At 48.2% G+C, this 17,848-nt stretch overlaps 1 protein-coding gene across 12 annotated transcripts in view; it reads right to left on the bottom strand.

Moving 5' to 3' along the window:
* The window catches only part of LOC146869505 (stAR-related lipid transfer protein 3-like), a 146,113-nt gene that overhangs the window by 11,973 nt on the left and 116,292 nt on the right, over nucleotides 1-17,848 (bottom strand). For all 12 annotated transcript variants that reach the window (XM_085602746.1, XM_085602663.1, XM_085602575.1 and 9 more), the window contains 4 exons: nucleotides 15,644-15,739; nucleotides 5,376-5,455; nucleotides 1,344-1,448; nucleotides 1,103-1,196 (listed from right to left, as the gene is read on the bottom strand). In XM_085602746.1, coding sequence (XP_085458872.1) covers nucleotides 1,103-1,196; nucleotides 1,344-1,448; nucleotides 5,376-5,455; nucleotides 15,644-15,739 — 375 coding nt within the window. The remainder of the gene's footprint in view (nucleotides 1-1,102; nucleotides 1,197-1,343; nucleotides 1,449-5,375; nucleotides 5,456-15,643; nucleotides 15,740-17,848) is intronic.

Genomic DNA, 17,848 nt, shown 5'->3' with positions numbered 1-17,848 from the left:
AGGAAGACAGCCAATGCACAAACCTATTGGGGGCACAAAGCTTAGCTTTGCTTAACACCCAATCCCAACACTTTCAGTGAGCGCTTTCAAAGAAAGACATGTAACCCTGAACAAAATCCTCAGCTTCACTCCACCAGTGAAGTCCTCTGGAGCGCTGTTTTATCTTTTGCCCAAACCTCTTAGCAGTCTACCTGTGTGCCCCCTTAAAGCGTTAGGATGACCCTCAAGAATGCTGCTGCAATAAACTTAACTGGGCATAGTTATTTGCATCCACCACACTTGTGTCACTGGGAGCAAAAGGACGGACAGCCGATGCGCTCTCTAGACAGAAACAGATATTCTGTATTGTGATCCTCACATGGGAGTGAATTAGATTATCAACTTTAACTCTGAGAATCTGATCTTCCACTGTGATCAGGGAGCACAGACATGCCTGTCAGTTCCCTCTCCACGCGGAGTATTTAGAAGTCAACAGTGGGTTGCAGAAGAGTGGTATTAGTTGACCTGGTCAAACTCATGCACAGCTCGTGATGACATTGAATAGGTGTCTTGCACCAGCTAACTGCAGCAAAGACTAGAGAGGGCTAAGTCAACGTACCAGGCAAATTCAGCACTGAGACAAGGAGGGAGGCAAGCTGCACTGATGTACAGGGTGGATGCATCATGAGCAGTGCCAGATAACAGCAATAATATTGTAGTGGGGTGCAGAACTAAGTGGGGGATGAAGGAGGAGCATGAGCAAAGTGGAGACCTTGCCATAGAATGTGCAGGAGATCAGTGGAGGATGGAGAAGGGTGAAAGTGGATGGGGCCAGGGGAGTGGAGGCAGAACATGGAGACTGCAGGTTGGCAGAGGATGATGAAAGATGTAGTCCCAGGTAGAGGCTGGAGAAGGTAGTGGTGATGGAAGCCTGAACAGACAGTCGAATAGAGGTGGTGGGGGACATGCGAGGGGAATGAAGGCGGAAGAGGAGCATGGAGGCGAGTGGCGGCTGCAGAAGCAGGAGCTAGATTCTGGGTGAGGGGGAAAGAGTAAAAGCAAGAGCAGGGGTGACACCCCACGGTGTAGGAGGTTAAAGAAGGGCATGAACTATCCAAATTACCTTGAGGTCAGTGTTGAGGACCCAGATGACTGTACACACTGTTGGATTCCGGGAAGACTTCAAGACCACAAAAGCACCAGGACCGTTTTCTCCACTGACAGAAAGAGGACATGAATGAACATGCACAATGGTAAGAAGCTACATGAAGACATCCAGTGGTTGTGTGTACACTTGCATGTGCCCACACACACTTCAAATTCTGAAGAACTATCCCACCCACAAGATTGAGAAAAATGCTTACCGCACGTATTTGGGATGTGGAGGCCTGGCTGCATGAGAGACAGACATCCCTGAGGAAATATAGCGATCCTTTCGTCTCTCAATCCGGCGAACATTCACAAAATCCCTAAATAAGGAAAAGCAGCATAGACTAAATGACCAGCGCGGGGTGCAGGAAATCAATTAGTTCAATAAAGTAGAGGGCGAAGCTAAAGGACTGACTGCACTTATGATGTGGACACTACTTGCTAGGTCTCTTGGCTCTGGTTGGAAGCACTGTCTAGCCAAACAATATTACTCTGAAGTTTTTCCTGAAAATTGTCAGTGTAGAGAAGAGCTTCCTGTCCAGCAGAAGCGTCTTCCCAGACAATTGTCTGCTGAACAGGAAATCCAAGAACCGACGGGTAATCAGGACTGTGAAAAGATATTTACTTTTCTGTATCAATTATGCGAACCTTTGTATGTAAGCCAGATACAGCTCTGAATTGGAGGACTTGGCAAAGCTTTAGGTATTGCGCAATAGAGGGAAGTGCAGGAGTCCAAAGAGGGATTTATTGCTACACAGTCAACTAAAGCCTGTGTTTCTTTCCCCAGAAAGAAGCAGAAAGCTTGCATGTCATTTCATCAACTGAAACTAGCAGTACGCTGCTACCGAGCTGACCTCTGGCGTAAGAGAAGCTCAGCTTTTGAACTCTATTTGTAGGCTGCAAGTCCACACCAAAGATTTTCTGAGTTGGTATGGCTGCTTGAGGTCTGCCTTTGTGGGCAAATATAAGCATCCTATTTGGAGTTGCTAAGTTGAAGATAACGGTTATGGAGGGCTGAACGCCTGCAAGTAAATGCGCATGATCTATATCTGGTGTGGGGGGTCCAAGAACACAGCACACACAAGGGTGTCTATCATTAGCGTAGCATTGGACAACATCTACACTTGAAAATGTCAAAGAAGGCAAGATATAGATTAAACAGGGTATGCACAGAGATGAGCCATGAGGAACCCCATCAATTAAACTATCTAAGCGACAGAAACCACCTTCAACATTTCATTTCAGTGAAACAGCCAGTTTCTCTTAAACTCTCAAGCCTCCCCATAGTGTTCTCTCTCCAAAGCACCATCGACTTGCGCCGGCCCCTCACGCCCAACCGTAATCAGGCCTCTCCCCATGTCTTTGAATCTCTATGCCCATGTGTAGGGTACTTGCCACAGTGTTCATCAGCTGCTGTTCTTCCACCCCTGCAAGCCTACCTATGAGACCTGATCTCACATGAGAGCTTTCCAGAGCCAATCAACGCCTTCTGATGCCATAATACAGTGCAAAATTGGGTTAAAATGTAAAGTTTAATAGTTTTGTAACCTGACATCCACCTCTGTTTGCAAATACCTTAAATGAATGGGCAGACTAACCTGCTTGTTCCAAAGTACAAGATGATTAAAGCTGCAGACTGGATTTATTTGATGTTTAATACAAGAAATAGGTTTGTCCTAAGGAGGGTTTCACGGCGAGTGGTTATGTGGGCTAACTGAGTAGCATGCAGATAAAAATTCCGCAATCATCGTACAGCCTCCCATGATTCTTGCAGTTGCAGCTGAATGAAGCTATGAGGACCATGTCCAAGTTGTCTGATGCGTTGACTTTAAGATACTCGTGAACCAAAGGAATATAATGAAAGGCATAATGGAATTCCCCTAACCCAATAATTCAGTTAAAGACAACCCTCGTATGGAATTCTCTCCTGTTTCCGTACAAAAGAAGGGAAAATCTTGATGACTGTCCTTTGTCGCAAATGGATCTACAAGAGGACACCCCAGCTCAGGCTCTCCGCTTAAACACTGAAGACGAAACTCTGCACGAAAGGTGAATCACCCACTTGTATAGTTAACAGTCGGCGGACACACAGAATGAAGCGATCTCTCTTCGGGTCAGTTCAGAAATGGCTAGGATGTCTGAGATCTAGAATAAGTTTTCCCTGAAAAAGGGAACAAAGGATCTTACTTTAGTAGATTATTTCTTGGACGGACACAAACAATGAGTAATTCGCCCATGGCATTGTGCGGCCCCGTAGAGCTGGGTGGAGTCTGTTGTCGATGCCGTTTGTGCCAGTGGAGGCTAAGTACAGAGCTTTGTGAAGGCTGTATTGCTGAGATCATAAAAATGCGTGTGAATGTTGATCAACAGACTCTTGCTAGCTTGCAGCAAATGTACTCTGGGATTCAGGAGTTAATAGCCATTCCACACTTCAAGAACTTCATCAGTCGGAGGTGCATATTAAGGTCTGGCCATCAAAAAGCACCTTCATGCCTTAGGCCTTAATGTGTATGTCTTGAGCCAGGCGTCCCTGAGTGTAGTCAGCCATTCACAGCTCTGCCCGTCAGGTCTCTGTTGATCTTCAGCTGCTGCAACGCAGATTCCTTGGCTGCTGAAGTCCAGAAGACACATGGTCTCAGAAGGAAGCCGTTCTTCAATGTAGTCAATGCTGAACAAGTACGTTTTCAAGGTTATAACCGGATAAAGAAGACGTAATTAGCCTTCGGGAAAGAGAAGTATTCTGGATCATTGTCTTTTCTTGATTCTCTCACATTTCAACCTCGTTTAAAATTGGGAAAAGGGAGACGGCTGCTGTGTCAACTGCTAAATGAACAGGGAGATTTTGGATTACGATGAAGGGGTGATCCTGAGGAGACATTTTAAACACAGTAGTGGACACTGTCATCTTTGAATGCGGTCTTCTTCAAGTGAGCACCTATAAATTGTTGGTGAATCGTATATATGCTTAGACAAAAACAATTGGGCAAGCCTAGACGCCGTCAAGAAACACAAGACTTACAGAGTTGGAACAAACTTGCAGCCTGCTTAGGTTTTAACAGTATAAAACCCATTAAATGGATGTGGCAGATCTGGGTGATATCCAGCCTCCGAACTCACATCAGAATCTGTAAGCATCACACCAGTTGTAGAGGGGGATAAAATGGAAGTGATGATCTTCGGCAACACCAACCCTTGGAATGACTCCTGGTGGCCCTCAGAACTAGGACCATCACCCAAACCAACAGACCACGCCAGAAACCTCCATATAATCCTGGAGAGCAAACTGGTCATGAAGCCCCAGATCAACAAAGTTGTTACCGCCTGCTTTCACACACTTCACATGTTTTGAAAAGTCTTCAAATGGCCCCCCCTGAACACCAGGCATACCATCACTCGGGCCCTAATCACCAGCCGATTAGACTATGGCAACGCACTCTACGCTAGGAACACCAAACACCTTGTGCAGGTACTCCAGACCATACAGAACTCCGCTGCAAGACTCATCCTTGACCTCCACAAATGGACCCACATCACCCCCCACCTTAGAAAATTCTACAGGCTCCCCATGCAGAAGAGATGCCAATTCAAGCTGATGATCCAAGTCTACAAAGGATTGCACAACCAAGGATAACCCTACATCAACCCTCGCCTGAACTTCCACCACCCTACCAGACAACTACGCTCTGCCTCCCTCTCACTCGCCCACACTGCCTGTAGCCACCAAACCAACAGTGGAGGACGCTCTACCTACCTCGCAGCTAAAACATTGACCGACCTCCCTCTGCAGCTCCGGACCGCCACCCATTTACTGGGCTTCTGGCGAGCACTCAAGAACTGGCTGTTCAACGGAGTCGCTTGAACGATTATGCCCCTCTACAGCGGATAACAGACAGGTCGCTGCGCCCCGCATTGATGCTTCTGGTAAAGAATACAAATAATGACCTGTACTCAGTGTGTTCAACGCAATGAAGATGAACCTGGAGAGCTGTATATTCATCAATAATAAAGGTGTAGGAGGAGGAGGAGTAAATTAATACTTTGGGAATACTAGATTGTCCAGTGCAAATCTGGTAACCCACTTGAATGGAATTGTTGAAGACATGCCACTCAGATGGCACAGAAACCTATTACGTGACTTGTGTCAAAACACCTCCAGCATTGAGAGACCATGGTACAAAGACATTCTGCATTGTATTGACATACGTGCACAAGAAGACACAAGCCTGGCAGTATATTTAGATACATGCCTGGGAGAGACGACACCTCCTGCAACCCCTGAAGCCACGTCATAGGTCACCAGTGTATTATCATCCACTCTTTGAAGGACCTGCATTAAGAAAACAAAACAAAGGTTACATTTAGGATGCTGGGACCCGTGTAGGTCTGTACTCGATACACAAATAACTATCTGCGTGAAGTCAAAAACGTTGGTCTTGCAGCCGGTGGATTTGACCCCGTTTAGCAGTTCGTACTGCCAGTGTAAACTGCGTTGAAACTACTTTAGAACATCCTATCACACACCGCAGCGGCCCACCCTTAAATACATAAATATTGTGTTAAGTTGTAGGCCATTTAACAAGTTGGCATCACTTGTCGAATGCTAGGTTGGCGTTTGTGTGCTGCCCTGCTATAGTAAATGATCAGTCTACTGCTACATGTTCTCTGCTGTGAGCCGCCTGTCCCCAGCTCAGACATGTGCAACTCGATTCCATGGGCTGGGTGGGCACAGCTGTAAGCTGCCCGGCTCCGCCGTGCCCTGCACGATCACATCAGTCATAAGGAGGTAGCTCCCTAAAATGATAAACGTTACCCCTCACCCCTGGGTACGGCCATATGGCACATACTTCATTCAACTGAGGCTCCGTTGGCAAGGAAGAGATGCTCACTCATCACTTAGAAAGAAGGGGCGGGATTTAGCTCCCTCGCGACCATGACCATTTTTAGATTGGGCTCATAGTGCTGCTATCTATAGGACCTATTGTTTACAATAGACCCTGGGTCTGTTCCCTTCTGCAGGTGGCTGGTTGAAATCAATCACCTCTTGGCTCATACTAGAGGGCCTTTCTCTCACCACATGATGCTGTCTGTCTGGTGTAGATTCCTTTTCAGCAACTGCTGTAGGGAGCTATTTGGCGGAACTGAAGATTCACCCAGAAAAGAAACCTCCCCTCTAAAAGCAACACCTGAGAAATAGCGTTGACATGTGAGCGGACATCCGTAAGTGAAGATCTGTGCGGTCTGACGCCAAACTCTGATAAACAGATACCTCTGTGTTTGTGGCTCAGTGTTAAAAACTGGGATCTACTAGCAAGGGCTATGGTTTTGGCTCATTTCTCATTAATAGAATATGCACTGACCTGTCCAATAAGTTGCTGAGCAGCAGGAAGGAGGCTGCAAGTCTAGCTTCAATCATATCCGGGTCCTGCAAATCCTTTTAGAAAAAAGATTCGAGAGCTGCAGAACCCCTTGGCAGCCGTCTGTCTGCCCAATGAGCAGATCAAATGTGATCCAATGGTCCAAGCGCTGAGTGTGTTCACAGGCACTCGACATGTCTGAGGGTTCGGTCTCAGAGTTCTGCTGTCACTCAACAAAGGGCACGATGTGATTGGCAGGGACCTTTTTTTGTCTGGACTGGAACGGTTATCCATGTAGCCATAAGCTCTGGGTTTTGAATTCCAGCCATCTTTTTTTTTATTAGGCATATTACAGCATTGTCTGGAGTTTGGGGGATATGGGGAACCTGTGGCAATGACTTATCAAAATAAAATAAATCCCAATAAGGGAGCCAGAGGCCTGCTTGCCGTACATCCTCGACACATGAAACATAACTACGGCTCCCGGTTTCATGGTATTTATTTTTTTAACATTTCCGTCTGTATTTATCCATATTTCTTTTTTGTTCATTTTATGTGTATTTTTCCACATTTATTTTTATAGCAAGCAAAAGAAGAGGCTGCAGCTAGTATTTTTTCACATTTATTTAAATAGCCAATGCACTCGGTTGTTATAGATTTATAAATGTATCTATATATGCCAAATTAGGGTTACTTATTACATTCCTCTGAACACTTTGCCATTGTAGTACAAGCACATGTTCAAGCTCCTAGAGCCAGAGTGCTCGTGAGGACCAGATCAGCTGTTTCCCTTTGCAGCACGTTTCATGACGTGTGTAATTATTGCTATACAAAGCAGGATCGATGACATAGGACAAGTTGTGATCCACTGTTGTGTGCTTCCTAGGAGCTCCTATACTTCGGTTTTAAAACAAGCTTCATTACAACACTGAGAATGACGTCATGTAATAGCTACAACGTGCAACGTTCCAAAACAACAAAGACAAAATAGACCACCGGTGTCTGTAAAAAGTTATACGTTTCCTATCTCACTCAGGGAAAAGCAACCAGCAGTAATTGTTCGCCACCCACTGCATGCCAGGAGTACATGCCGATCTCGCACCGCATTCTGGATATTTGGGGCCTCATGTAGGTAGCTAAATACCAGTCGGTAACGGCCGAAATTCGGTAAATATGCCGTTACCGACCAGTATTTAGACAAGTGAGATGTAGGAGGCCAAAAACCAGTTTCGGTAAATATGAAGCGGTAAATACCGATTCATAATTACCGAATTCTAAAATACCGATTCAGATTTACCGAATACATATTTACCGATTCGGTAAATATGAAGTGGTAAATATGAATCGGTAAATATGAAGTGGTAAATATGAAGTGGTAAAACTGAAAATGACATGTAGGAAAACTCGGTAATTAAGAAATCCATGAAATTCGGTAATTAAGAGTCGGTAATTAACACTGAGTGAAAGCAGGTGGTAACCATCAACAGACCATATAAGCAATCCCAAAATGCAACAGCGTGGACAACATGGCCGCTCTGTATGTCATTGCAAGGCGCCTACGTCTACAGGCAGCAGGTCTGAGGATATGGAGACGGGAGGAACGCATCTACAGACAGCGCATCACACTCTTCCAACTGACTGATGCAGAGATACATGAAAGGTACAGGCTACACCCCCAAACCATCATGGACCTGATAAGGGACCTGCACCCACTCCTGGACCAGCCAACAAGAAGGGCGCATGCCATACCACCACATGTGCAGGTGCTCTGCAGCCTACATCTACTGGCATCTGGCAGTTATCAGGTGGTGATAGCTGCGGTGGGTGGTGTATCCCAGAGTTGCCTGTCCCGTTTCTTCATGAAGTTCCTGGATGCCATGATGCAGAGAATGCACCACTACATCAGCTTCCCAAACACACAGGCCGAACTGCAGAAAACTAAAACTGACTTTTATCACATGGCACAGTTCCCCCATGTCATTGGCTGTATTGATGGCACACACATCCCAATCTGCCCACCAGCTGACACAGAGGACATCTACAGGAACAGAAAGTCCACCCACTCCATCAATGTGCAGGTGATCTGTGATGCAGGGAACATCATCACTGATATTGTAGCGAAGTTTCCTGGGAGCACCCACGACTCTTACATCTTCCAGAACAGTGGGATCTACACACGACTGATTGCCGGAGAATTTGGAGAGGGATACCTGCTAGGTAAGTAACAGTGACGCCCCATGAAACCTGCAAATCATAGTGTATAGAGGCATGTGACTGATGGTTCCCTTTTACTCACCTAGGCGACAGTGCATATGCCTGCCGGTCCTTCATCCTCACTCCCTACCTACATCCATCAACCCAGAGTGAGAGACGATACAACGTGGCACATAAATCTACACGCAATGTGGTGGAGCGCACGTTTGGACTACTGAAAAGCAGGTTCCGCTGCCTCCACAAGAGCGGAGGCGCACACCAGTACACACCGATCAACTGCTGCAAGATCATTGCCACTTGTGCAATGCTGCACAACCTTGCCACGAAGAGAGGTACAGATGTGGAACTAACAGATTTTGAGGACAACGAGGAAGAGTCAGGCCAGCCAGAGGGCAACGCAGCTGGAGTGCCAACTGCAATAGATGGGAGAGAGAGACGGGCAGAGATCACATGCAACTATTTCTGAGTAAGTAAGGGGACACAGCCAGTTGTGGTATGTCATGACGTAGTTTTAATGCGGCACTACGCCATGAAAACAAGATCAAGCCAATCTGGCAACATAGCATATTTACAAGGAGTAAGTCCAGGGTTACGTCACCCATTGGGAATTGGCTACGCAGGGCTGCATCAAGGTTTGCGCATACGCGCTGCAGTGTGGGATGGCACGGATTGAGCATCCTCACTACAGCCAACCCCAAGCCGCCTGCTGCTCCTGCGTGCTTCTGGGACGGGGGGTGTGATGCTGCTCCTGCTGCTGGAGTCAATGCTCTCCGCAGCATCCCCTGCAGCAGTTGTCGTCGCCTGACTTGTTAATAGCACCTCTAGTGCACTTGTCACCTGCACCATCCCCCGAGACACGTCGCTGCAGCAGTGTGTCAGGCCCTCCTGCATCGACACAGAGCGCCGGCAGAGTAGAGAAGTGGCAGTTGCCAGACGGTTGAGTGCTCTGGTGTTAGTGTCCCTCCTCTGCCGTTCCCGGCGCCGTGCATCTATGTCAGCATCTAATTTGCTGCACAACTGCTGGATTGACTGGGACATGTCCCGAATGCCCGCTGCCATTGCGCTGATGTTATTGTCCATGTTGACAAATGTAGATTTCATGAACCGCATATGCCTCTGGACTGACATGACTGCCTTTGTTTGCAGGCGCTGTTGTTTTAACATTTGGCCCTCGAGCCCCGAGAAGACACCATGGCTGTCAATGTTTTCTGGTGGACTCTGGACACGCGACCTGCGGCGCCCTCTTGCACCCGTCTGTGCTGCCTGTGAGGTGTAGGGCACAGTGGCATGGCTCCCATCCTGGGGCATAGTAATTTGCTCAGGGCCCCTGCTGTCGTCAGACGAGGTGTCTAAGGCTCGCAGCCTGGCGGCAGGACGCCTCCTCATTCTCACACCTGCAGGCGGTGATGTGGCCGGTGACTCAAACATGAGTGGCGATGCTGGCTCTGGGTGAGGTGATGCTGGCTCCAGTTGAGGTGAGGCTGGCTCTGGTTGAGGTGAGGCTGGCTCTGGTTGAGGTGAGGCTGGCTCTGGTTGAGGCGAGGCTGCCTGTGTTAGTGGTGCGGCTGCCCGTGGCACTGCTCCCTGGGCTGAACTTGTGCTGGCCAGAGCTGATCTGTGTGGCCGGTGTGCCCTCTCTCCTGCAGCATGTCCTGTCCTGCGTGATGTCACATCTGTGGACAGAAATGCAACATCGGCTCAGTGTCCCTGAAGGGCTGCATTGCAAGCATCACAATAAATCATGTTATACTCTAAATTTGTCCTCTGCCTCCTTGTGGCTAATGTGTGTAACATGCCTTGTTGTCCTGTGCTATTTACTTCATGGTTGGGGTTTCCCTGACTACATCTCCCAGAATGCATTGCCTGTCTGCACTAACACATGGACTGGAGTGGGATACTCATTTACCAATGGGGGATGTGGGATAGGGGTAGGGGGGGCTACATTGCTGTGCATTCGTCTTACCTTGTTGGGTGGCGGCTCTGGCAGAGCTGTCAGCATCCCCAAGACCCACGACGCTCTCATTTTCGATTGTGGCCCCCACCAGCTCCTCCAGTTCGGTGAGGGCAGGTGCCCTGTTGGTTCCACCTCCAGTCTGGCTGGCCTCCTTCTGGATTTCCCCCATCTTCCTCCTGGTTACAATCCTCAGGTCATACCAGCGCTTTTTGAGGACCTCTATGTCCCTGTGGGTCACTCCCACAGCATTGACCTGCGCCTGGATGGCCAGCCAAATATTGCGCTTTTCAGCCTCAGGCACTTGCAGGGACTGCCTCCCAAACAGCTTCTGGTGCTGCTTCACCACCTCCTCCACCAGCACCTGGAGTTCCTTGGGGCTGAATTTCAGCTTCCTCCTCCTTTCCCCTCCATCTCTCTGTGTCCTCTGGCTGGACATGATGTTTTTTTGCTGCACAAACAGGCACTGGCTCCCTGCCTCTCCTCTGCACTCCACGCCTCTCCAGGGTCTGTTAATTGTGTGCACCTGCCTGGGTGTGGCCACTTCCTGGTTGGGTGGGGTGTGGTTGCACAGGATTGGCTGTTCCATCAAGTCATGTGATCTTTTTTCCCGATTCGGTAAATACCGATTCGGTATTTACCGATTCGGTAAATACCACCTCGGTATATACCACCTCGGTATTTACCGATTCGGTAAATTCCGATTCTTGATTACCGAATGTTACCGATTCGGTAATTATTACAGAATTTTTACCTACATATAACTTACCGATTCTTAAATACCGATTCGGTACGGCTCGGTATTTAAGAATCGGTAATTTTTATTTACCTACATGAGGCCCCTAGTATTTAGTGGACTTCCCCTTAGATACCCTGCGTCGCCTCCCACCCCCTGCACCTAAAAACCTCAATCTCGAAATAGTGCACTCTGATACCCTGGTGGTTTAGAATGAAGGCGCGCTTATGCTTCTGAAATGTCAGAAGTTTAAACATCATATAAACAGGAACATAGCATTCGGCACGTGGAGGGGCTCTGCACTAGCCCCATCCAGCTGTCATTTCTCCCTTCACACCAGTAAGGAATTAAAACCACCTCACCAGATATAGAGCCCAAAACCTGAGTTTCAAGGTGGCGCAGAGAAGTGTGACTCAGGCTCACCTCTCCACTTAAAGCGAGGTTTACACTACAAAAGGCCACCCCCCCTCCGTCGCTCCGCCTTATAGATGTGCACCCTCCCTTTCACTTACATTGGCTAAGGGGGGCTGTTATGCCCACACTGACACACGAATCCGACAAGGATTAGGTGAAAGACACGGATTAGGAAAGGTCAGCAGGGGTTTGGCGGCAGGCAGAGTGCGTCCACAGATCTAAATCGGACCGAGGGAAGTGGCAAACCTGGGCTGGAGCATGGCCGCCCAGTACAAGTTTCCGAATCCGTTTTTTACCGTTTCTATTTATAAATACAGACAAAGGGAAAACAGTTTCCCGTCTGTATTTATATGTAAAAATCAGTGAAAACCAGGAGCCTTAACCCCTTCCCCGCTCATGACGGAACCACTCCGTCATGAGCCACGGTTGCGCTGTGCTCATGACGGAGTGGTTCTGTCATGCTACGGCCGTTGGCGGCCGCTCCGCCCACGCGGCGCTAATTCCCCGCCTGTGCGGGCGATTAGCGCAGTGGGCGGAGACGTGACGGAACCACTCCGTCATGAGCACAGCTCAACCGTGGCTCGTGATGGAGCGGTTCCGTCACAAGCACCGCGCCACCACGCTGCCCCCAAACCCCCCCCCAGCGCCGCAGCGGAATTCCTGCCGGGGCGACGGGGTTAAACATAACACCCCAGGTATGGCGAGGCCTATATTCCTGTACTCATTTCTGGAACAACAAAACTATGTGTTACAAAAGGCTGAAATAAAATAAGGAGATAGATTTGGACTGAAAGGCCACTCCCACTATTGGTGGCATACTTCATCATCGGCCAGTTTGCCCCACCATGTTAACATGATACTAACTTGGTGGCTCAACCTCATTGGGGAGGGATATCAGATTAAGTGTTCTCTGGTCATAAACGGGGTCCAGATCATTTTTTAGAACAACCTTTGTTGCAGCCTCTCCCTGATTGAGGCATAACAAGATCAGCCAATGAAAGGAGGCGGAGCCACAATCCTCCAGGAACCACCAAGGCTTCCTTCCCGTCACTTGATGACGGCTCCACGTTCTGGGTATTAACATTTCTAATGCATTAGATTAACTTGATTAAAAAAAAATAATAATAAAAGCCAGTACCATTTACAATTCAAAACTCACACTAGTACACATGCAATGCGATAGATTTCGTAAATACAACAAAGTGAGCTATCGCCATTTTGCATTCCACCATTTGATAAATGCTTCAAGAAGGGAAAAAAAACCAATAACATTTGTGTGTGTGTTGGGAGAAGCCAATAGCAAATATAAAGTGTTAACCATAAGTGTGAGGATTGCCAGCTCAAAAGAGCGCAGTGCTGTGTGGGATTGACATATCCTCCACCCCCGTCTCTTTACTGAGAGACTTTCCCTGGACCTATTATTTACGAGGGTGAAATCGGTTGCGGCATCAATTCCAATGGCCATTAGTATTACCTTATGTCAGTTATAGCTCTTATAGAGTACGCATTAGAGCAATAGGCACTTAGGCTCTGTATTGCCTATGTCTGATAGGGCACAATCGGAGAATTGCCTGGGTTACCTGGAAATGCAGAGCGTGTCTGCACGAGGCAGACTGGTTAAGCCAGGGTGTCCCATACAGGCAAGGATCATGGTTGTCCCTGGGACTCCTATCCTTGCAGGATCATGCTTGGACCAGGGGTCTCTTATACTTGCAGGAGTCGTGATAGGGCCCTGGATCTCCTGCAATTGCAAGGACCATGGTTGGGTCTTCTGTACTTGCAGTGGTTATGGTTGGGCCACAGGTCTCCTGTACTTGCAGTGGTTATGGTTGGGCCACGGGTCTCCTGTAGTTGCAGTGGTTATGGTTGGGCCACGGGTCTCCTGTGCTTGCAGTGGTTATGGTTGGGCCACGGGTCTCCTCTACTTGCAGTGGTTATGGTTGGGCCCCGGGTGTCCTGTAGTTGCAGTGGTTATGGTTGGGCCCCGAGTCTCCTGTACTTGCAGTGGTTATGGTTGGGCCCCGGGTCTCCTGTACTTGCAGTGGTTATGGTTGGGCCCCGGGTTGTACTTGCAGAGGTTATGGTTGGGCACCGGGTCTCCTGTACTTGCAGTGGTTATGGTTGGGCCCCGAGTCTCCTGTACTTGCAGTGGTTTGGTTGGATCCTGGGTCTCCTGTACTTGCAGTGGTTATGGTTGGATCCTGGGTCTCCTGTACTTGCAGTGGTTATGGTTGGGGCCCGAGTCTCCTGTACTTGCAGTGGTTATGGTTGGGGCCCGAGTCTCCTGTACTTGCAGTGGTTATGGTTGGGGCCTGGGTCTCCTGTACTTGCAGTGGTTATGGTTGGGTCCTGGGTCTCCTGTACTTGCAGTGGTTATGGTTGGGTACTGGGTCTCCTGTACTTGCAGTGGTTAGGATTGAGCCCTGGGTCTCCTGTACTTGCAGTGGTTAGGATTGAGTCCTGGGTCTCCTGTACTTGCAGTGGTTATGGTTGGGCCCCGGGTTTTACTTGCAGAGGTTATGGTTGGGCACTGGGTCTCCTGTACTTGCAGTGGTTATGGTTGGGCCCCGAGTCTCCTGTACTTGCAGTGGTTATGGTTGGATCCTGGGTCTCCTGTACTTGCAGTGGTTAGGATTGAGTCCTGGGTCTCCTGTGCTTGCAGTGGTTATGGTTGGGTCCTAGGTCTCCTGTACTTGCAGTGGTTATGGTTGGGCCCCGAGTCTCCTGTACTTGCAGTGGTTATGGTTGGGTCCTGGGTCTCCTGTACATGCAGTGGTTATGGTTGGGCCTGAGTCTCCTGTACTCGCAGTGGTTATGGTTGGGTCCTGGGTCTCCTGTACTTGCAGTGGTTATGGTTGGGTCCTGGGTCTCCTGTACTTGCAGTGGTTATGGTTGGGCCCCAAGTCTCCTGTACTTGCAGACGTTAGGATTGGGTCCTGGGTCTCCTGTACTTGCAGTGGTTATAGTTGGGCCCCGTGTCTCCTGTACTTGCAGTGGTTATGGTTGGGTCCCGGGTCTCCTGTACTTGCAGTGGTTATGGTTGGGTCCCCGGTCTCCTGTACTTGCAGTGGTTATGGTTGGGTCTCCTGTACTTGCAGTGGTTATAGTTGGGCCCAGTGTCTCCTGTACTTGCAGTGGTTATGGTTGTGTACTGGGTCTCCTGTACTTGCAAAGATTATGAATCAGTGCTGGGTCTCATGTACCTGCAGGGAGTAAGGCATAGTCTAGGGATCCCATATACCTGAAAGGATCATGGCTGGGTCTTTGGGCTCCTGTACTTGCAGAGATTAAATGGGGTCTTCGGTACCTAAGAGAACCATGGTTGTGCCCCTGTTCTTCTACATTTGTATGGATCATGACTGGGCCTTCGGCCTGTACTTACATGGATCATTATTCTGCTCTTTGGGTCTCGCCCATGCTTGGATCATCAGCGCCAGGCACACCAAGATGAGGCAGCAGTGTGTCCTAGAAATATGATGTATTCACTGTAATTGAACCGTAGGTGTACGGTGCATGCTGGAATCATGGATGGGTCTGGGATTACCAGGTTCAGAGGACTGACTATATCAGTGACCACATGGAACAGTGACAATACAAAGCTGAATATGAAACTGGAAAAAGGCACAAGTTTTAATGTCAATATGTCTTCTGTAGCCAAATTCTCTCCCTGGTCGCACTGTATTCTGACACAACTAAAAACTGCAATTTTAGGGGCCTTCTGCAAGTTGTACAACATTGTCTTCCTTCCTTCCCCATTTCTACGGGGGCAGGTAGGATACAGGTTTGAAGGGTATGCACAATGGGAATAGACAAAGGAAGTGATGCACTGACTCCTGGGTTACACACCTGACATAGAGAGACGGTTTTATTCCACAGGGTCATTTTCTCTGGCTGTAGGATAACCTCTTGGTAGATCACTTCAGCAGTACACTGCATGAAAGCCTGGGAAGAAATACAGTCATGAATTTGAGAGAGCCTAGAGGAGAAGAAGGTTTCAAGTGGTACAAAGCTTAAAGGGAGAACAAGCATGCATAAGAGAACCTGTGGAGGAAGAGAGCAATTAGTGAGAGTTTGAGAAGTAACAGATGCATGAGTGGGCTAGAGTCTTGGGGGAAAGTAGCATGCATAGGGCAGAGCTGGGACAGGCAAGAGGCATACATGGTGAAAGGAAGTGGCATACATGGGGGAAAGGAAGAGGCATACATGGGGCAAAGGAAGAGGCACACATGGGGGAAAGAAGAGGCATACATGGGGGGAAGGAAGAGGCACACATGGGGGGAAAAGAAGAGGCACACTTGGAGAGAGTCATGAACAGAAATCAACCTGCAGAGAGGGAAGTCAAAAATGGATGAGGAGGAAGACTTGAATGAAATGGTCACCACAAACAAGAGAATCATGAATGGGAGACAGAATGAAGGAGGAAAACTGACCCAAGTGGGCGAGAGCTTTGAGAATGTATGGTCATGAATGGACAAGAGCAGGAGAGAAGCTTAAGACTTTTCTTGGGGTTCAATGCCTGTTGGAGGCAATAGGGAATTAATTGTAGAAATGAATGTTCTTTATCAGTGGTGTTCTTATGCCACAACATCTGTGCACATCTGGATAACCAAATGCTCCTTTTCAGCAATTGACTCTCAAAGGACTGCATTCAAGACTTATTTCAAAAGGTGGTGTCAGATTAAACACTCTGAAACAGTCTTACACTACAGACAACCATTAATAATGTTAAGGTCTGGTCAGTTCTTAACTTTTATGAAGAAAAAGGAGGTTAATGCATGTTAGTACATCAAAGAAGCTTACAAATAGAACACAATGAAAACCTGAAGTGCCTACCACATTCTGGCCTAGAGAACAAGCACAAAACTTTAAGTGCCGGTGCCCCAAAACAGTTTAACACTGAGCCCTGCAGACGAATGTAAGTGATGACAAACGCTTCACCTTCTCTAAGGTTAGTTCAGAAGTGCTGGCTTCTTTAGCAAAGTCACTGAGAGGCAACATTCAGATGGAAAGAGAAAGTGTTACACTATTGGTAATCAATATGTCTTTTATTAATATTCAAGGACTTGGACTCAAGTTAAAGCTATTTAAGGGATGCAAGCTGTGCATCCTCCACGCTCCTAAGGCCAAACAAACAAGTGCCCACCCTTCACAAAGGATTTCTAGATTCTTCAAGGACTTTGTGTAGTGTCCAGTGAAGTGGCGCACCATGCCCATTGAAGGGGAGCAAGTCAAGCACTGAACTCTAAGCTGGGGACAGTGGCTGGTGACGCACCATGCCCATTGAAGGGGAGCAAGCCAAGCACTGGACTCTAAGCTGGGGACAGTGGCTGGTGCCGCACCATGCCCATTGATGGGGAGCAAGTCAAGCATTGAACTCTAAGCTGGGGACAGTGGCTGGCTTGCGTGCAACTAAACACTAGGAGTCCCTCGGATGGCTGTTTTAGAAGTATGGGAATTTATCTTGAGCTGCAGCTAGTCGTGGTGAAGATTGTTTGGTGGTAGGAGCACCAAAGTGCTGTAACATCCATATCAGATAACGAAGAGGCCAGCAAGAACCAATGGTTCTTAGTTGCGGTTTTGACTCGTGATCTCTCAAATCAGAGAAGCTATTAAGTCATTTACAATGGTTCCAGAATCAAGACAACCTCCTCCAGCTAACATGGAACCCCAGGCCAGGAAACTGAAGTCGGTTCAATTCTCAATTGTGAGGGCCATCAAGCGACTTCCTCAATTAAGAGGCAATCGTGCTTGTCCCTGGGTAGCTGGCTCAAGACTCCTTGTGGCTCTGGGGCAGTCGGAGTACATCAAGATGTCCTCTACGCAGGCCTTCTCAGTTGCCTGGTCCCTGGCGACCCTCTGTGAATCAGATTACTCATACTGGCAGGGACAGTCCAACTTCTTGTCATAGTAGGCAGGCTGGTCTTCCGATCTCCACAGACCCTTCAACAACTCTCTTCGGCAATCTTCCCTGATTTAAGTTGTTTCAAAGATAGTAGCAAACAAGCAGTGACAACAAACTTAGAAGCTAGTACTTACCCTTTCTCTGGAGAG

Source organism: Triturus cristatus, chromosome 1_1, assembly GCF_964204655.1.
Source record: "Triturus cristatus chromosome 1_1, aTriCri1.1, whole genome shotgun sequence".
NCBI classification, from domain to species: domain Eukaryota; kingdom Metazoa; phylum Chordata; class Amphibia; order Caudata; family Salamandridae; genus Triturus; species Triturus cristatus.
The sequence above is the reverse complement of the archived record's forward strand: the minus strand, read 5'-3'. Positions and strand labels throughout refer to the sequence as shown.